Source organism: Eumetopias jubatus, unplaced genomic scaffold (genome assembly GCF_037043125.1).
Source record: "Eumetopias jubatus isolate StellerSeaLion01/CBP00866 unplaced genomic scaffold, mEumJub1_p1.0 scaffold_7, whole genome shotgun sequence".
Taxonomy (NCBI): Eukaryota; Metazoa; Chordata; class Mammalia; order Carnivora; family Otariidae; genus Eumetopias; species Eumetopias jubatus.
The window spans coordinates 137,685,909-137,699,329 of record NW_028274813.1 but is presented as its reverse complement, the minus strand read 5'-3'; the positions used below and the strand labels follow the sequence as shown (position 1 = coordinate 137,699,329).

General features: G+C 38.3%; 1 protein-coding gene across 2 annotated transcripts in view; it reads right to left on the bottom strand.

The window, feature by feature from the left end:
* TJP1 (tight junction protein 1) overlaps positions 1-13,421 on the bottom strand; it is a 98,082-nt gene that overhangs the window by 29,504 nt on the left and 55,157 nt on the right. For both annotated transcript variants that reach the window (XM_088025207.1, XM_088025208.1), the window contains exons 11-20: positions 12,903-13,011; positions 11,745-11,964; positions 11,103-11,287; positions 10,904-10,999; positions 7,561-7,643; positions 6,646-6,856; positions 6,239-6,339; positions 2,620-2,970; positions 520-1,392; positions 269-366 (exon numbers count right to left, since the gene is read on the bottom strand). In XM_088025207.1, coding sequence (XP_087881333.1) covers positions 269-366; positions 520-1,392; positions 2,620-2,970; positions 6,239-6,339; positions 6,646-6,856; positions 7,561-7,643; positions 10,904-10,999; positions 11,103-11,287; positions 11,745-11,964; positions 12,903-13,011 — 2,327 coding nt within the window. The remainder of the gene's footprint in view (positions 1-268; positions 367-519; positions 1,393-2,619; positions 2,971-6,238; positions 6,340-6,645; positions 6,857-7,560; positions 7,644-10,903; positions 11,000-11,102; positions 11,288-11,744; positions 11,965-12,902; positions 13,012-13,421) is intronic.

The window sequence follows — 13,421 nt, the reverse complement described above, 5'->3', positions numbered from 1 at the left end:
TAATCACTTGCTAGAAAAGTATCTTTTTGAAAGACTTGATTACTAAAGGCATACCAAGGATCTGTTACAGAAGACATAATCGAGACCTTTATTTTTCTTTCTAGGGCCACCGTCTTAATCAGAAAGGCTGGTAGTTTTCATTTAAGGACAAACAAGATCCCCTTCCTTTTCCTTCTTCTCCACTAACACAGTAAGAGGCTCCCTCACTGACTGAAAGGGTCAGATTCCTGGTCAGTTCCATGCCACAAACACCACAACACATACCCACCTGTACAGTGTTTTGTCATGTTCACTGAACTGATTCTGAGGAGTGGCTTTAGGACCAATGATGGGAGCACCTGGAGGTTTAGATGCTACCTCTGGAGGCTGCAAAACAGAATAAAAACATGCCCCAAGAACAGATAATTACAAAAGAGCTTCATTTAAGCAGGGGAGGGGGAGCTAAGAAGCATTCCAAACTGCTCCTTCACTGAATGCGCCCATGCAGCCAAGGCAGGAAAGGCATGGTTACATGCTTACCTTAAAACCAGCAGTGTGGTTTTCATCCTTCTTGCTCTCCAATGATGCAGATCTTTTGTTTTCAAACATTTTAACTCTAGTGAGCACAGACTGGGGTTTCATTGCTGGATCTTCCTCCTCTTCAGTCAGAGTTGGGGGTGGAGGCAGTGGTTTGGTATTTGAAGGCAGAACTTCTGGCTTGTGTTGAGATGCGGGTATTAGAGGAGGGACAACTGCAGCACCATGGAGAGGCTCATAGGGGCCTGCTTTAGAGGTAAATCCTTGTGATGGTACTTGCTCATAACTTCGTGGGTACTGGTCAAAATACTGTTTGGGTTCAGATGCCTTCGGGCCTGCTGAAGAATAGGACTGTGCTTCTGGTCTGTATCTATTATGCACGTCATATCCAGGAGTTGGTTGCTCTTCGTGTCGTAGGGTGGAGGTTCTGGGTGGCTGGTCATAGCGTGGTCTGCTGTCATAGGACAGAGTGGCCGGCTCTTCAAAACGTGGGTAATAGCCTCGTTCTGAGGACTCTTCAGGATGTTGTCTGGAGTCAAGGTCCCGAGGGTGCTGATTATCAAAAGAAGGCCGAGGCTGGTAGGGCTGTTTGTCATCATAATATGACCACTGCTCCTCGTACGTAGGAACGCGCTCTTCGTAGCAGAGACGATGATCGTAGTTTCGAGAACGCTGGTCTGTGTAGCTTGAGGAGTCGTATCTGTATGTGGGCTGCTCGAGGTCTCTGCTGGCTTGTTTCTCTACATATGGGGGTTGGGATTCGTAGCTCAGATTAGGGTCCTTGTCTGGCCTCTGCCCTGGGTGACCAGCAGGTGGCTGTTTCAAAACATGATTCTGTCTCATCATTTCCTCAGGATAGGGATCTTTTCTATACACCTGTATAAAAAATTCATGTGTAAGTACAAAGGCTTGTTTTCAAGTCTAGTCTACCTTAAGAGATGAAAATATAATTATATTATATATGAAAATGGTATGTTCTACCACTTATTACACCAAGACAAGAAAGAGATTAGTGAGAAAGCTAGTTTAAGTGAAAGCTCAAAATTTATAATGCAGGAAGGGGGGCTTTTATGTTTTAGCATGTTCTAAATAAAAAGTGAGTTAAAGATAATTAATTATTAAATTTAGCAGAAAATTAATACACTGAACTACTGATTCCACTTGATTTGGACATCAAAAATAAAAATCATAAAGAAAACTTATGGACATCGTAATTTACAAAACACGAAAATGCTTATGATGAGTCACAACTACATATCATAAGGAATTCTAAAATACTGAAAGCCAAAAAATAAAAATAATAAAAACATAAGCACAAATACCAATTAAAAGGCCTGTTTTCAAATTATCAGTATACCACTGGAAGCCATGCAAACTATGAAACTGAAATGACTCATATTGATTCGAAAGCACTATGGTGTGTAAGCCCACAGTAGAAAAGCAAAAGGAACACTTAAAGGGCAAAGCAAAAATGACCGTGTGCTAGACCGATGGAGAGCGGCAGATGAGGGCAACACTGCAGCACAGGTACCTTTGCTGGGTCTACATGCGACGGCAATGATGGCTCTTGATCTCTTAGCATTATGTGAGCTGCCTCAGTACTTGGTGTTCTTAAAGAATCAGCTTGTGGTGAGTAAGATGTGGAAGGAACTGGGGTGGGCCCCTCCAGTCTGACATTAGTTAAAGGTACATTATGGTTAACAGCAGAGGTTGATGATGCTGGGTTTGTTTCAGGCGAAAGGTAAGGGACTGGAGATGAGGCTTCTGCTTTCTGCGAAGTGTTTAAAATATTTTAAATATAGTGTTTTTGTTTACTGCTAACTTCCCACTTCCATTTATAGGGGTTGGTAGACATACATTTTAAGTGTGCTGAATAACAAAACTATGACCTCACATCCTCAATTAAAAAAAAGAAATTCAGTATACTGCTGTGTAAGACGAACACACAAAGTTTAGAATTAAGTCCTTGGTATTCTCAAATCGAAATTAAAGATGAATTCTTAATCCAAAGAAAGGACAAAATATATTCTTCAACTCAATCACCACATTCTAAAATTTAATAATGCACCTCTAACTACAAAACGTTGAATGCTTGCTGCTTACCTGTTGAGAGGCTGTTTTAAATCCAGGGGAGTCTATTCTATGAACTGGTTGTGGCTGCGCTTGTGGTGAATAAGGAGGATATGTTTGGTTTTCATGATGCATTCCAGAGGAGTCCTCTCTTACAGGCTCAGAGGACCGTGTAATGGCAGACTCCGGTGGAGTCCCAACCTCATCATTAAGAGTTTCATCTAGTTCTTGATCAGTGTAGGCCCCGCCTTCTGTATCTGTGTCTTCATAGTCAGAAGTGTGTCTACTGTCCGTGCTATACATTGAGTATTCACTACCTGGGGCTGACAGGTAGGACAGACGATCATCATGCAAATCAAGGTCATCACTTGTAGCACCATCCGCCTGGGTCAAATAAAAGTAAATTAAAAATTTTATTCAGTAGTTCTTTAAGAGATGGCCTTTATTTTACAAGGGAGATTGAAAAGGATATTTTTCTTTGGAGAAATCACATCTATTTCTCGAAACTTCTGGCGAGGAAAGGTCAAGAAGATTGTACAAGCGCACATGCAGACACACAGAGCACCCTTTGGGATCAGAAGGGCTTGGAAGAATGAAATGTTGGCTGCTCAGCCACAGCAGAGCTGGACTCTGAGGCTCAGCCCCAGAAGTCAATGAAGGAACCCTGACACTGCTCAGGTTTATAAAACCTAATCAGTCACTAGTTTATCAGCCCAAAGCAAGGTGAAGAGTGAGAATGCTACCAAACCAAACTCACAGAAACAAGGACACACTGACAGAACAGCGCATTTAAGAGTTAACTATGAAAATAAATGCCATAGTTCAAGTAAGAGCTTACATATGTTTTTATATATATATACACATACATACATACATATATATATATATATATATAAAGAAAACTACTTTTAAAAACATTGTATTTGGTCAAGTTTTTGTAAAACACAATGGAAAAGCATCATCACCTAAGTGCCAGTTGCCTCATTATATTAAGAATTATTGTCTTTATCATTTTTCACAGATGTAGTATCCAATGGATGGTGAGGGAGAAATGCCATTATGTTTCTCTTTTGTAAGTAATTAAGATCTGAGTTGGTTTTTATTAGTCTACATTATCTTCTGAGTAGCCCAGAAAGAAAATGAGAAGCATTTGAGGGAAAGGAATCTAAAGAGTTGCATCAACAGGCTGTCATCAGATACTAGTTTGAAAACTAGTACCTGGATTAATTAGCACAGTCCCTGAAGATCTTGCCTGGACACTGTGCCCAGCTGGGTAGGAGAGCTGAAGGACCTGGAATCCAGAATTCAGACAATCCTTCTTCCATTTTAAGCATAGACTGAAGGACAAACATAAGGCTTGGGCCGCCTGAATGGAACATTCCACACAGTCTCATGCCTGGCTCCCTTAACAGCCTGACCCTGAGTACTGCCCTCCAGATAAGAAAGACTAGGGTATGTGAGGTGTCCCAGGGGCTCTGGTTTTCAACAGAGTACCTCTTGGGCTCAGGAAGTGAGCATTCCAGGGCTCTGCTCTATGTTACAGCAGTCTCTCTCCCATCGAAATCTCAATGGCCTCTCAACTCTATAATGGCTGCTGCAGAAGAGAAGTCTTTTTGCTACCTACTCTAACCTTTAACTCACCAGGGTTCTGGAAGACTATAACCCAGCAGCCAGCCAGGGAAATATTTAAGTCCTTGGAGAAGAATTAACTTGGAACTCACCAATCCACCTAGCCTTTGCAGTGGTATGAAATGCACAAGTGAGCAAGAACCATGGGTTGCGCTGACCAAGAAATGACATATGCCTACATGTTAAGAAAGTCTCAGGATGACTTTTCTTGGTTTAGTAAGGAACACATAAGACTGTGTCAGATCTTGCAAAAAAGAACTCTTTCCAGCAATTAGACCAGAGTAGTTTGCTCAGGCAAGTCAATGTGAAATGAAGTGGTTTTGGTTTAAGAATCTATTATAAAATATACTCGACTAGAAGGGGCAGGAGATCTATGAAGCTTGATTTAAATTGTAACAACCTATTCTGATTTACAAAATGCATCAATCTATTCTAATAATAAATGATCTGTTTTTTCCTCACATAAGTTAGGGGAGTTGGACCTGTATTTTAAAATCCAAGCTAAGACAGGAAGCACACAATAATATCACGAAAAGAAATCATAGAAAATTAAGATTTGTTGATAAAAAAAAAACCCTCAGGTAGGCAGATACTATACGTTGTGCATTTATAAACTAATTTCATTTCGGGAATCACCAATGCAAGCTATTAACCATTCTACCTGACAAAGGCTGCTAACAGAATTGTGTTTTTACAGATGAGTATGGAGAGGACTGTAATCCTTTGTATCAAATGCCATATGAGTGAAAATTAGTAATAGTGTGTTTCTGTAAAGTGATGCAGTGGTTTTTTCTACCTCGATCTGTCAAGTGTCCCAGCTGATACGCCAGTTATTCAAAGTGGTCTGATGATCTCATATGCATAGTCCATCCCCTAAAGTGGTACTGAGGAGAAAAACCACGATTCTGACACATTAATACAGGTGGGAAGAGCAGACCAGACACGACCTCTAGATGTACACATTTTAACATCAATTCTTGCAGAGGTTGTGTTTTCTGGATAAAGGGCACAGTGGTCCTAAGCATGCAGCATGCACTGCTAGAGCATCTGTAGCCATAGCCAGGCAGAGGAAAGTAGGGGCCATGCAGGGGCCAAACACAACAAAAACCAAGCCAAGGAAATATTAAAACAAAACAAAACAAGAGATATTCTCAATCTTCTCTAGCAACCAAAACTTATTAATATTGTACTGAAGGTAAAAGATATTAAAAACAGAAGTTTCTTTCAGCTGTATTAACTTGCCCAATAAAATGAACAGACCTTTCCCATCAAAGACTGCTATAAGACCAGAAAGACTGACAGAAAGTAGTTATTTTAAAGGTGGCCATTTGAATGTGTATGAAAATCAAAATTTGTATCTAAAAAGGACGTATTGCTCTGTTCAGGATCTAGTATGCCGTAACAATATGAACAGGTACTAAGTGGAAAAAAAATTCCCTAGGTAAACAAAGTAATAAAATAGGTTCTTTACTTACAACTTCTCAAAGCCTTTCCTATGCTGGTGGATACAGTGCTGCCCCTCACTGTGCTGTCCGCCCCTCCCAGGGGGCTATGGCTACAGTATTTCCCACCCATTACCTGCCATTAAGAGTTCCTTTTTCCTCCAGACCAAGTCCTGAATCTCATGTGCAGAGAAGAGCACTTTGGGGAACACGGACCCAGCCACCCAGCCCACTCAACTCTCCTCACTTTCAGAGAAGGAAAAAAAAATGAAGCCAGGTTCTAAAAGTCATTGCTCAGACAGGGGCAGAGCCAGAACTCTTGCTCTTTTAGTTAGCATTTGAGAGCTCTCTGAGAGAGCACCACTGAAGTGGTAATTCAATAGATGGGGAAATTTCAGAACCTTTTACTATCAAAAACAACTTTCATGACCCCTACATACAAATTATAAAAACTTAAAAGCAAACTCTCCCCAAATTACTCTAATGTACTGATCTAATCAGAAGACAATGGTAACTCTCAAAGCCATCTCTGATTAGTCATATCATCTACTGTAAGGGTTAAGTAACAGGAAGTTTCTTACCTTTCCCTCAGAAACCCATACCAACTGGTTCTGTTGTTGTTGAATTGCTTCTTTCAATGCACCATACCAACCATCATTCATTGAGTTTAGGTTAATTGTAGCTGAAAATAAATGAACAACATTGTTTTACAATTAGAACACTGTCAAAAGCCAGAATTCATTCAACCCGAATGCATCAGCTCAATCATCATTTCTTAGTTATTTGAAGGAAAATGTTTGAGGACACACACCTTTGAATTTTCTATTTTGGCAGTGTACATTTTGACTCAAACAGCAGCTGTTAACATAACAAAATTTTCCAAGGCAAAGGTTATATATAGCTTTTAGCATTTGAACAACACAATACTTTTGTCTACATATTGTTGCCTAGATATTTTAAATTACATGAAGGCCTTTAATATACTCACTTGTAAAAAGATGGTGATTATTTTTACGAAGTTTATGAGACCGTTCATATAATTTCCTGGCACTTTTCCGAGATTCTGGACATAACCTCATCCTCATAGTTTTCACACCTTGCTTAGAATCAGGGTTAAGGAATACTACAATTGGATACCACTGGGCATAATTGAGACGATCAACTGCATTTGGTGTTACATCTAATAAAGCATGTTTGTCCTGGAGGCACACACACACACACAAAAACAAACAAGGACACAAGATACTGTTAATTAGGAATCATCACCTTCAAAAAAAAGTCACAGCCTATGGGTGATGGACATTGGGGAAGGTATGTGCTATAGTGAGCACTGTTTAAGACTGATGAATCACAGATCTATACCCCTGAAACAAATGATACATTATATGTTACTAAAAAAAATAAATAAGCAAAAAAAAAAAAAAGTCCTTTGAAAGGGGGCAGCCTAGACTACATTCCAATGGTAATGGACCTTTAATCGGGCTCCAAAATGTCTCAAGAGTATGTCAGAAAAATTTGTAATCAGAATTCAATACAATTTCTGGCCCAATTTTTTAAAAAAAACTTCATCAGCTCACTTTAAGATAGCCCCAATACTTGCAAGTTGACAGTATTATCTGTGTTCTGTAAAGTGAAAAAGAGTGTACGAATTTAATGTTCCTGACGTGATCTTATAAAGTAACAATATATTCCCTATGCATATAAATATCTTTTGATGCATGCAATACTGTTTCATTGAAAGTTATTGGAATGCCCTTCAGCAGGGGCTTAATCTTCTTATGGTAGACCAGTAATACTTTTAGAAAAGCTACTTTACTACTTCCAAATTAACTAAACTCCATCCCACTCCAAAATACAACATTCACAGATTATAATGAAATAGGTCAATTTTTTAATAACGTACCTGATCTATTATTTGCTTTATTGTATGAAGGCGAATAATGCCAGAGCTACGTTGGTCAGTTCCAGCATCTCGTGGTTCACTTTCTATTCATGACATCAGAGGACAAAAACAAAACATCAAATGTGCATTGGTTAGACCAGTTTCTCAACTACTGGGCTCTTCCACAGGCTGGGCTCTGTAATACTTAGTTATAGGGGCTGTCCTGGGCACTAGGGCCTGTTCAGCAGCATTTCTGGCCACCTCCTGCTACATGCCTCCCGTCCACATTATGAACAATAAAAATGTCTCCAGGAGTGGCCAGTATCCTAGTGAGGCAGAACTGCCCCTGGCTGAGTACCACTGGGTTAGATTAACACTTCCCAACAATTCTGGGATTAGAGAAGGCAAGTAAGGCACTTGCTTCAGGAGCAATATTCAATGGGGTGCCAAAAAACCTCAGCAATCAAGTACTACTTTGCTGCAATATGTTTGAAAGATCAAAATTAATAATCTACAATAATCAGTAAGTGAAATGAGTAAAAATTATTTAAGACTGTCACTTGGTCAAGAAAAATTGTCAAACATGGCAATTCTTTCAATTGAAAATGAGATTTTAAAAAGTAAATTTAGGGGCACCTGGGTGGCTCAGTCGTTAAGCGTCTGCCTTCGGCTCAGGTCATGATCCCACATCAGGCTCCCTGCTCCACGGGAAGCCTACTTCTCCCTCTCCCACTCCCCCTTCTTGTGTTCCCTCTCTCGCTGTGCCTCTCACTTGTCAAATAAATAAATAAAATCTTAAAAAAAAAAGGTAAATTTAAAAATAATATTGATTAGCTTGCTTCCATTAAAGGAAAATAAAATTATCAATTCTATTTTGGTATAAATAAAATATTTAAACTTGAAATAATGTGAGTTTTAATACACGTTTTTTATGTTTTCCAAAAATTTTCTATGTTCTGGAAAAAGACATTAAAAAAGATGTAAAAATATGTATGTATGGACACACTGTTTTTCCTTTTGCCTAATGCTCTAGAATGGGTTGGTGTGGCACTATTTCCAAATGTCTTACACCCTGTTAACATGCAGAGAAAATGACATTATGTGTACGGCCAAGAGAGATAAACTTAGGGGGCCTCTTCTGGGTGGCGCCCCATCCAGCCACTGGGGGCTGATGGAATCAATACCTGGGCAGGTCCACAACCCATCAGCAACAGTGCTGTAGCAGACTGGCTGGGGAGTTCTGGGTTAGAGGCCTTTTTGGAACCTGGGAGCAGAGAAGGCTGTTAATTTGTAACTGAGACAGCCTGTGGTTTCACACTGGCAACCTGTCCCTCCCTACTGGTGTATAAAATGCCAAGTGCAGCTTGAGCCAGTTACTAACCAAAATTCTCAGAGGCCCAATTTACACGAAGTTCTCCACTAAAAAGGCACAGCAATGCTTGTGACTCTGGTCACAAGGAAAGCTTGAAAGGCAAAGAGGAGCTCTGGAGTTTCAGATCAGACAAAATCAGAGATTTGGAAGGACAAAGGTCACACCGAAGGACAAGCTGAATGACTCCAGAGAATGAGACTATCGTTAAGATAAAGCTCCACGAGCAAACAGGGCAAAATTTCAAATCTGGTGAACAGAGAATTAAACAGAGAGATCAACTGCGAGTTTTGGCTGGAGAAAATGCTACTAACTCTTTAACAAAAAAGACTCTCATTGGACTTGAGAGGATACATAACTAAGCTACCTGAATCCTTTTTAAGAGCCTGGCTGAAGTATAGAATAAACTCAATTAAAGCAATCAATTACTCCCTCACACAGAGCTTTACAAGTCTTCACACTTACTTTTCCTAAATTTAAAAATGCTAAGTTTGGTTATGGGTGGGGTCATCACCAACTTCTTTAGGCCAAATGTTACCTATAAAACGATGACCCAAAAAAACCTCTTCTGAAAAAACTAACAAACTGAATGGGGAATCAGAAATAAACTTCCTAAACTTGCTCAAATTTTACTATCATTTGTCTGCAAATCTTCTCGGTTTCATAAAATAAATACCCTCATTCAACTTCGCCAACAACCCAAGTGAAAAGCAATATAATAAAAAAAGGCAATGCTCTGATTCTTTAAAAGTGTTAATGCGGGTCTCATCTAGTGACAGTAAGAATGACAACTACAAATGTAGGCACAACCCTTTGGAAGGCAACAGCGATCATACACAGCAGTAACCAGAAAATGCTCATGTTCCGTAGCTTATTCCTGCCTGTACTTGGGAATTCTAAGAAAATTATCATAAATACGGGAAAAGCTATATTCCTGAGGAATTAAATCCTTTGGGAAACAAAGCAGAGCAGAAACAAGCAAGTAAAACAGGGACAGATTTCTGCATCCTTTATAAAAGTAAAATATAAAACTGAAACCAACTATGTATAAACAACAGAAGACTAATCAACTGAAATTTGGTTGCAGAATGAATAAAAAAAAAATAAGGTATTATCTATTAAAAAGGAAAAGAGAATAAATAAAGTTCCACACAAAAGTTTGCTTACAAACAGTAGTAGGGTGGAAGAAAATACAATAGGATAAAATTTAGGATGATGATGATATATGTCATTAATTTTCTAAGCTTTCCAAATAGTATTTCTATAATTAGAGGAAAAAAACAATTTAAGTTTTTATATATAGCTTACAGCAAGCCAAAGTGGTCATAACTAAGTCTGTACATTTAAAGTACCACAAGAGCTAAACTAGTTAAATACTAAAAGAATCTGTAAGCAAAATCTGCTAGGCATTTAAAGCACTATATCTTCAATATTTATATTTGATACTAACTTATTAAAAATGCCTACAATAATAACTGATGGCATGAACCATGCTTTTATTGCTCTTTTTATATACTTGTCTCTGTTAGCTCAATGACCGAAAGCACTGGACTGAAGCCAGGAAGGGTTGGGTTCAAAGTTGAGTTTTGTCACTCATTAGCCGGGTGTCATCAGGAAAGTTTATAAAGAGGCTGGCTGGTGATGGCCCCCACCACCCTAGGACTTAAGCTGCTCAACTTCAGAATGGATACGCAAATTAGTATTTACCCCATGGTGATACTGTCAGGATTTATTAAGCAAGACTGTGTACAATTTTCATATGACACCCAGAGCTTCATAAATGGTGATTCTTTTTATTATTAAAGGGAATTAAGAAAACGAGGACACACAATCACTCAAATTTCCCTCCAAGTTAAACAAACTAGGTAAACTGCAAATTTTCACTTACAGAAAGTTTTATTTCTATTAAGGGAATGGATCAGACCCATCCTTTAGAGGAGTACCAAATAAGGTAATACCCTCAACCTCATCTAAGTCCGTCTTAAAGCCACTTACTCGCAATCTGATAAATATCGGGTTCCTCTCTTGCCAGTTTTTCTCTGGCAACATCAGCTATAGGTCCAAAGATAGTCACAGGCCTCAGAAACCCAGCTGGGGAGAAATTCAAAGAAAAAATAACACAGTTTATACTTTTTCTTTCTTAAGCACATTGACATTAAATGGTAATAAGGTTAATCTATAAAAAATAAACTACCTTCTCGAAGAACAACTCGTTCATAGGCTGGAAACTTTGTTTGAACTGGCTGAGCTGACAAATCCTCTCTGCTCTTTCGAAGATTTCTCTTGGAACTGCGAAGACCCCGGAATCTCCAGAAGTCAGCACGGTCTCCCCCAGCTGTTTTCGGAAGTGTGTACTGTACACTGGCTAACTGCTCAGCCCTGGCCAAGATAGAATACAGACAGATGGATAAATATATTAAAAAAAAAACAAAATGGAAAAAGATCCATAGATGAAACAAAATGTCAAAATACTGGACAGAACTGTACATGCAGTTTAAATCTTAATGGCTAAACTAAGATAAAGAAGTTTTGGGGCATCTGGGGGGCTCAGTGGGTTAAGCATCTGACTCTTGATCTCAGTTCAGGTCTTGATCTCAGGGTCGTGAGTTCAAGCCCCACATTGGTCTCCACATTGAGCATGGAGCCTACTTAAAATAAATAAAGAAGTAACAAAAAAATAAAATAAATGAGTTTGTACAACTAAGTCAGTCATACATAGATAGAGTGAATACAATGAAAACTAACTCTTTACATTGCCAATATTTCCCAATGGGATTCAAGTCTTCCATCATCATTTACTTAACTTATTCTATGAGAAGTATCCAAACATTCATACCTGTTCTTATTAGGGATGATGCCTCGTTCTACTTCTTTATGATTTTTGCCAATTCGAATAGCAAGCCAAGAGCCTAGTTTCCCATTGTACAAGGTATCCACAACACGAAACACTTCTCCTTTGTTAAAACTAAGTCCATAGGGAGATTCCTTTTCATATTCAAAATGGGTTCTAATATAGAAAGAATCTCCTACATCTGATTCTACGATGCGACGATAAACTAAAAGGAATCAAAACAAAAACATTATCAATAGCTAGTAAGATAAGAAATTACTCTGAATAGATAATGTGAAGATGCTGTAATAACAAAACCAGCAGCATTCACAACATATGTTGGATCCTTCCCCTGTGTGAGGTACCACATTAGGCATTCTATTTCATGTACAGCACCATTACCTCATGAAATAGGAATGCTTAGCACCTCCATTTTGCAGATGAGGAAAGTAACGCAGAAACAGATCAAGCAACTTGTCTAAAACCACACATAGTGCTATTTATATCATCTAACTTAATTTTGTTGCAAATATTACAAATATTCCCGTTTTTCCTAAATAAGTGGTTCTCAAATGAGGGTAATTTTTCTCCCCCAGGGGATACTTCGCAATATCTGGAGGCATTTTTGATTGGGTATGTGTGCTACTGGCATCTAGTGGATAGAGACCAGGGATGTTTCTAAGCATCCTACAATGCATGGGTCAGCTCCTACAAAAAAGAATTATTTGGCCCAAAATGACAATTAGTGCTGAGGTTGAGAAACCCTGTTCTAACTGAAAAGTGTAGCTGCCTAATCAAAGAAAATGAGGCATTCTCTTTACTTAATGCTAACAAAAATGTATTGCTTAGACAACATTAGTAAAAAATTTGGAAGCTAACTGTATACTTTTGTATGGTTCTGATGGCTAATAAACAACTAGGATTTTTCTATGCCTTGTGAACGGCTGGATGGATAGCCTTCTACTTAAACTAGAATGTCATAAAGATTGGTCCTATAATCGTGTTTTCTGAGCATAGTGTAAGACTGCCTCTAAGTGACTTAAACTCTGACATTAACAAATCCATTTATCACTCAACTTTGATTTATTTAAAAATGGAAATTAAAATCCCTATTTAAGTTCTCAGAATTCTATAGATTTTCTCCATTTTCTGACAGTATCTCACCATCTTTCTTCTTCTGAGCCAATATGGTCACTTCTTCTCCTTTAGGGAGGTCAAGTAGGAAAAGGACAGCTTCTTCTCTTATGATGTTTGTGAAATCTACATTGTTTACCTGTTAAAATATATTTCACAAATTACTCTTGGCCATATTTTAAGATTACAAAAGTACTTATCTACACAGAAAAAAAGATTCTCAGACTACCTAATTTGGAAATATCACAGCTTTCAGAGGGAAAAAACTGACTTTCCTTTGGAGAAAAATAATATAATTTAAATTATGTAGAAACCAAGTAAAATGAGTAAAGGTGTAAATTCATTTAAAGAGTGGCCACAATGCATCCTGGCATTAATGGTCATCTACTGCAAAATCTAACCAATTTAGACCAAAAAGACAACTCCTGATTCCAAATATTTATTATAAACTCTTTAGCTTTAGGTTTTGAAATTATAAATTCCATGAATGTAACTTAAAACTAATATAATGTTGTATACCAATATACCTCAACAAAAAAAGATTTTAAT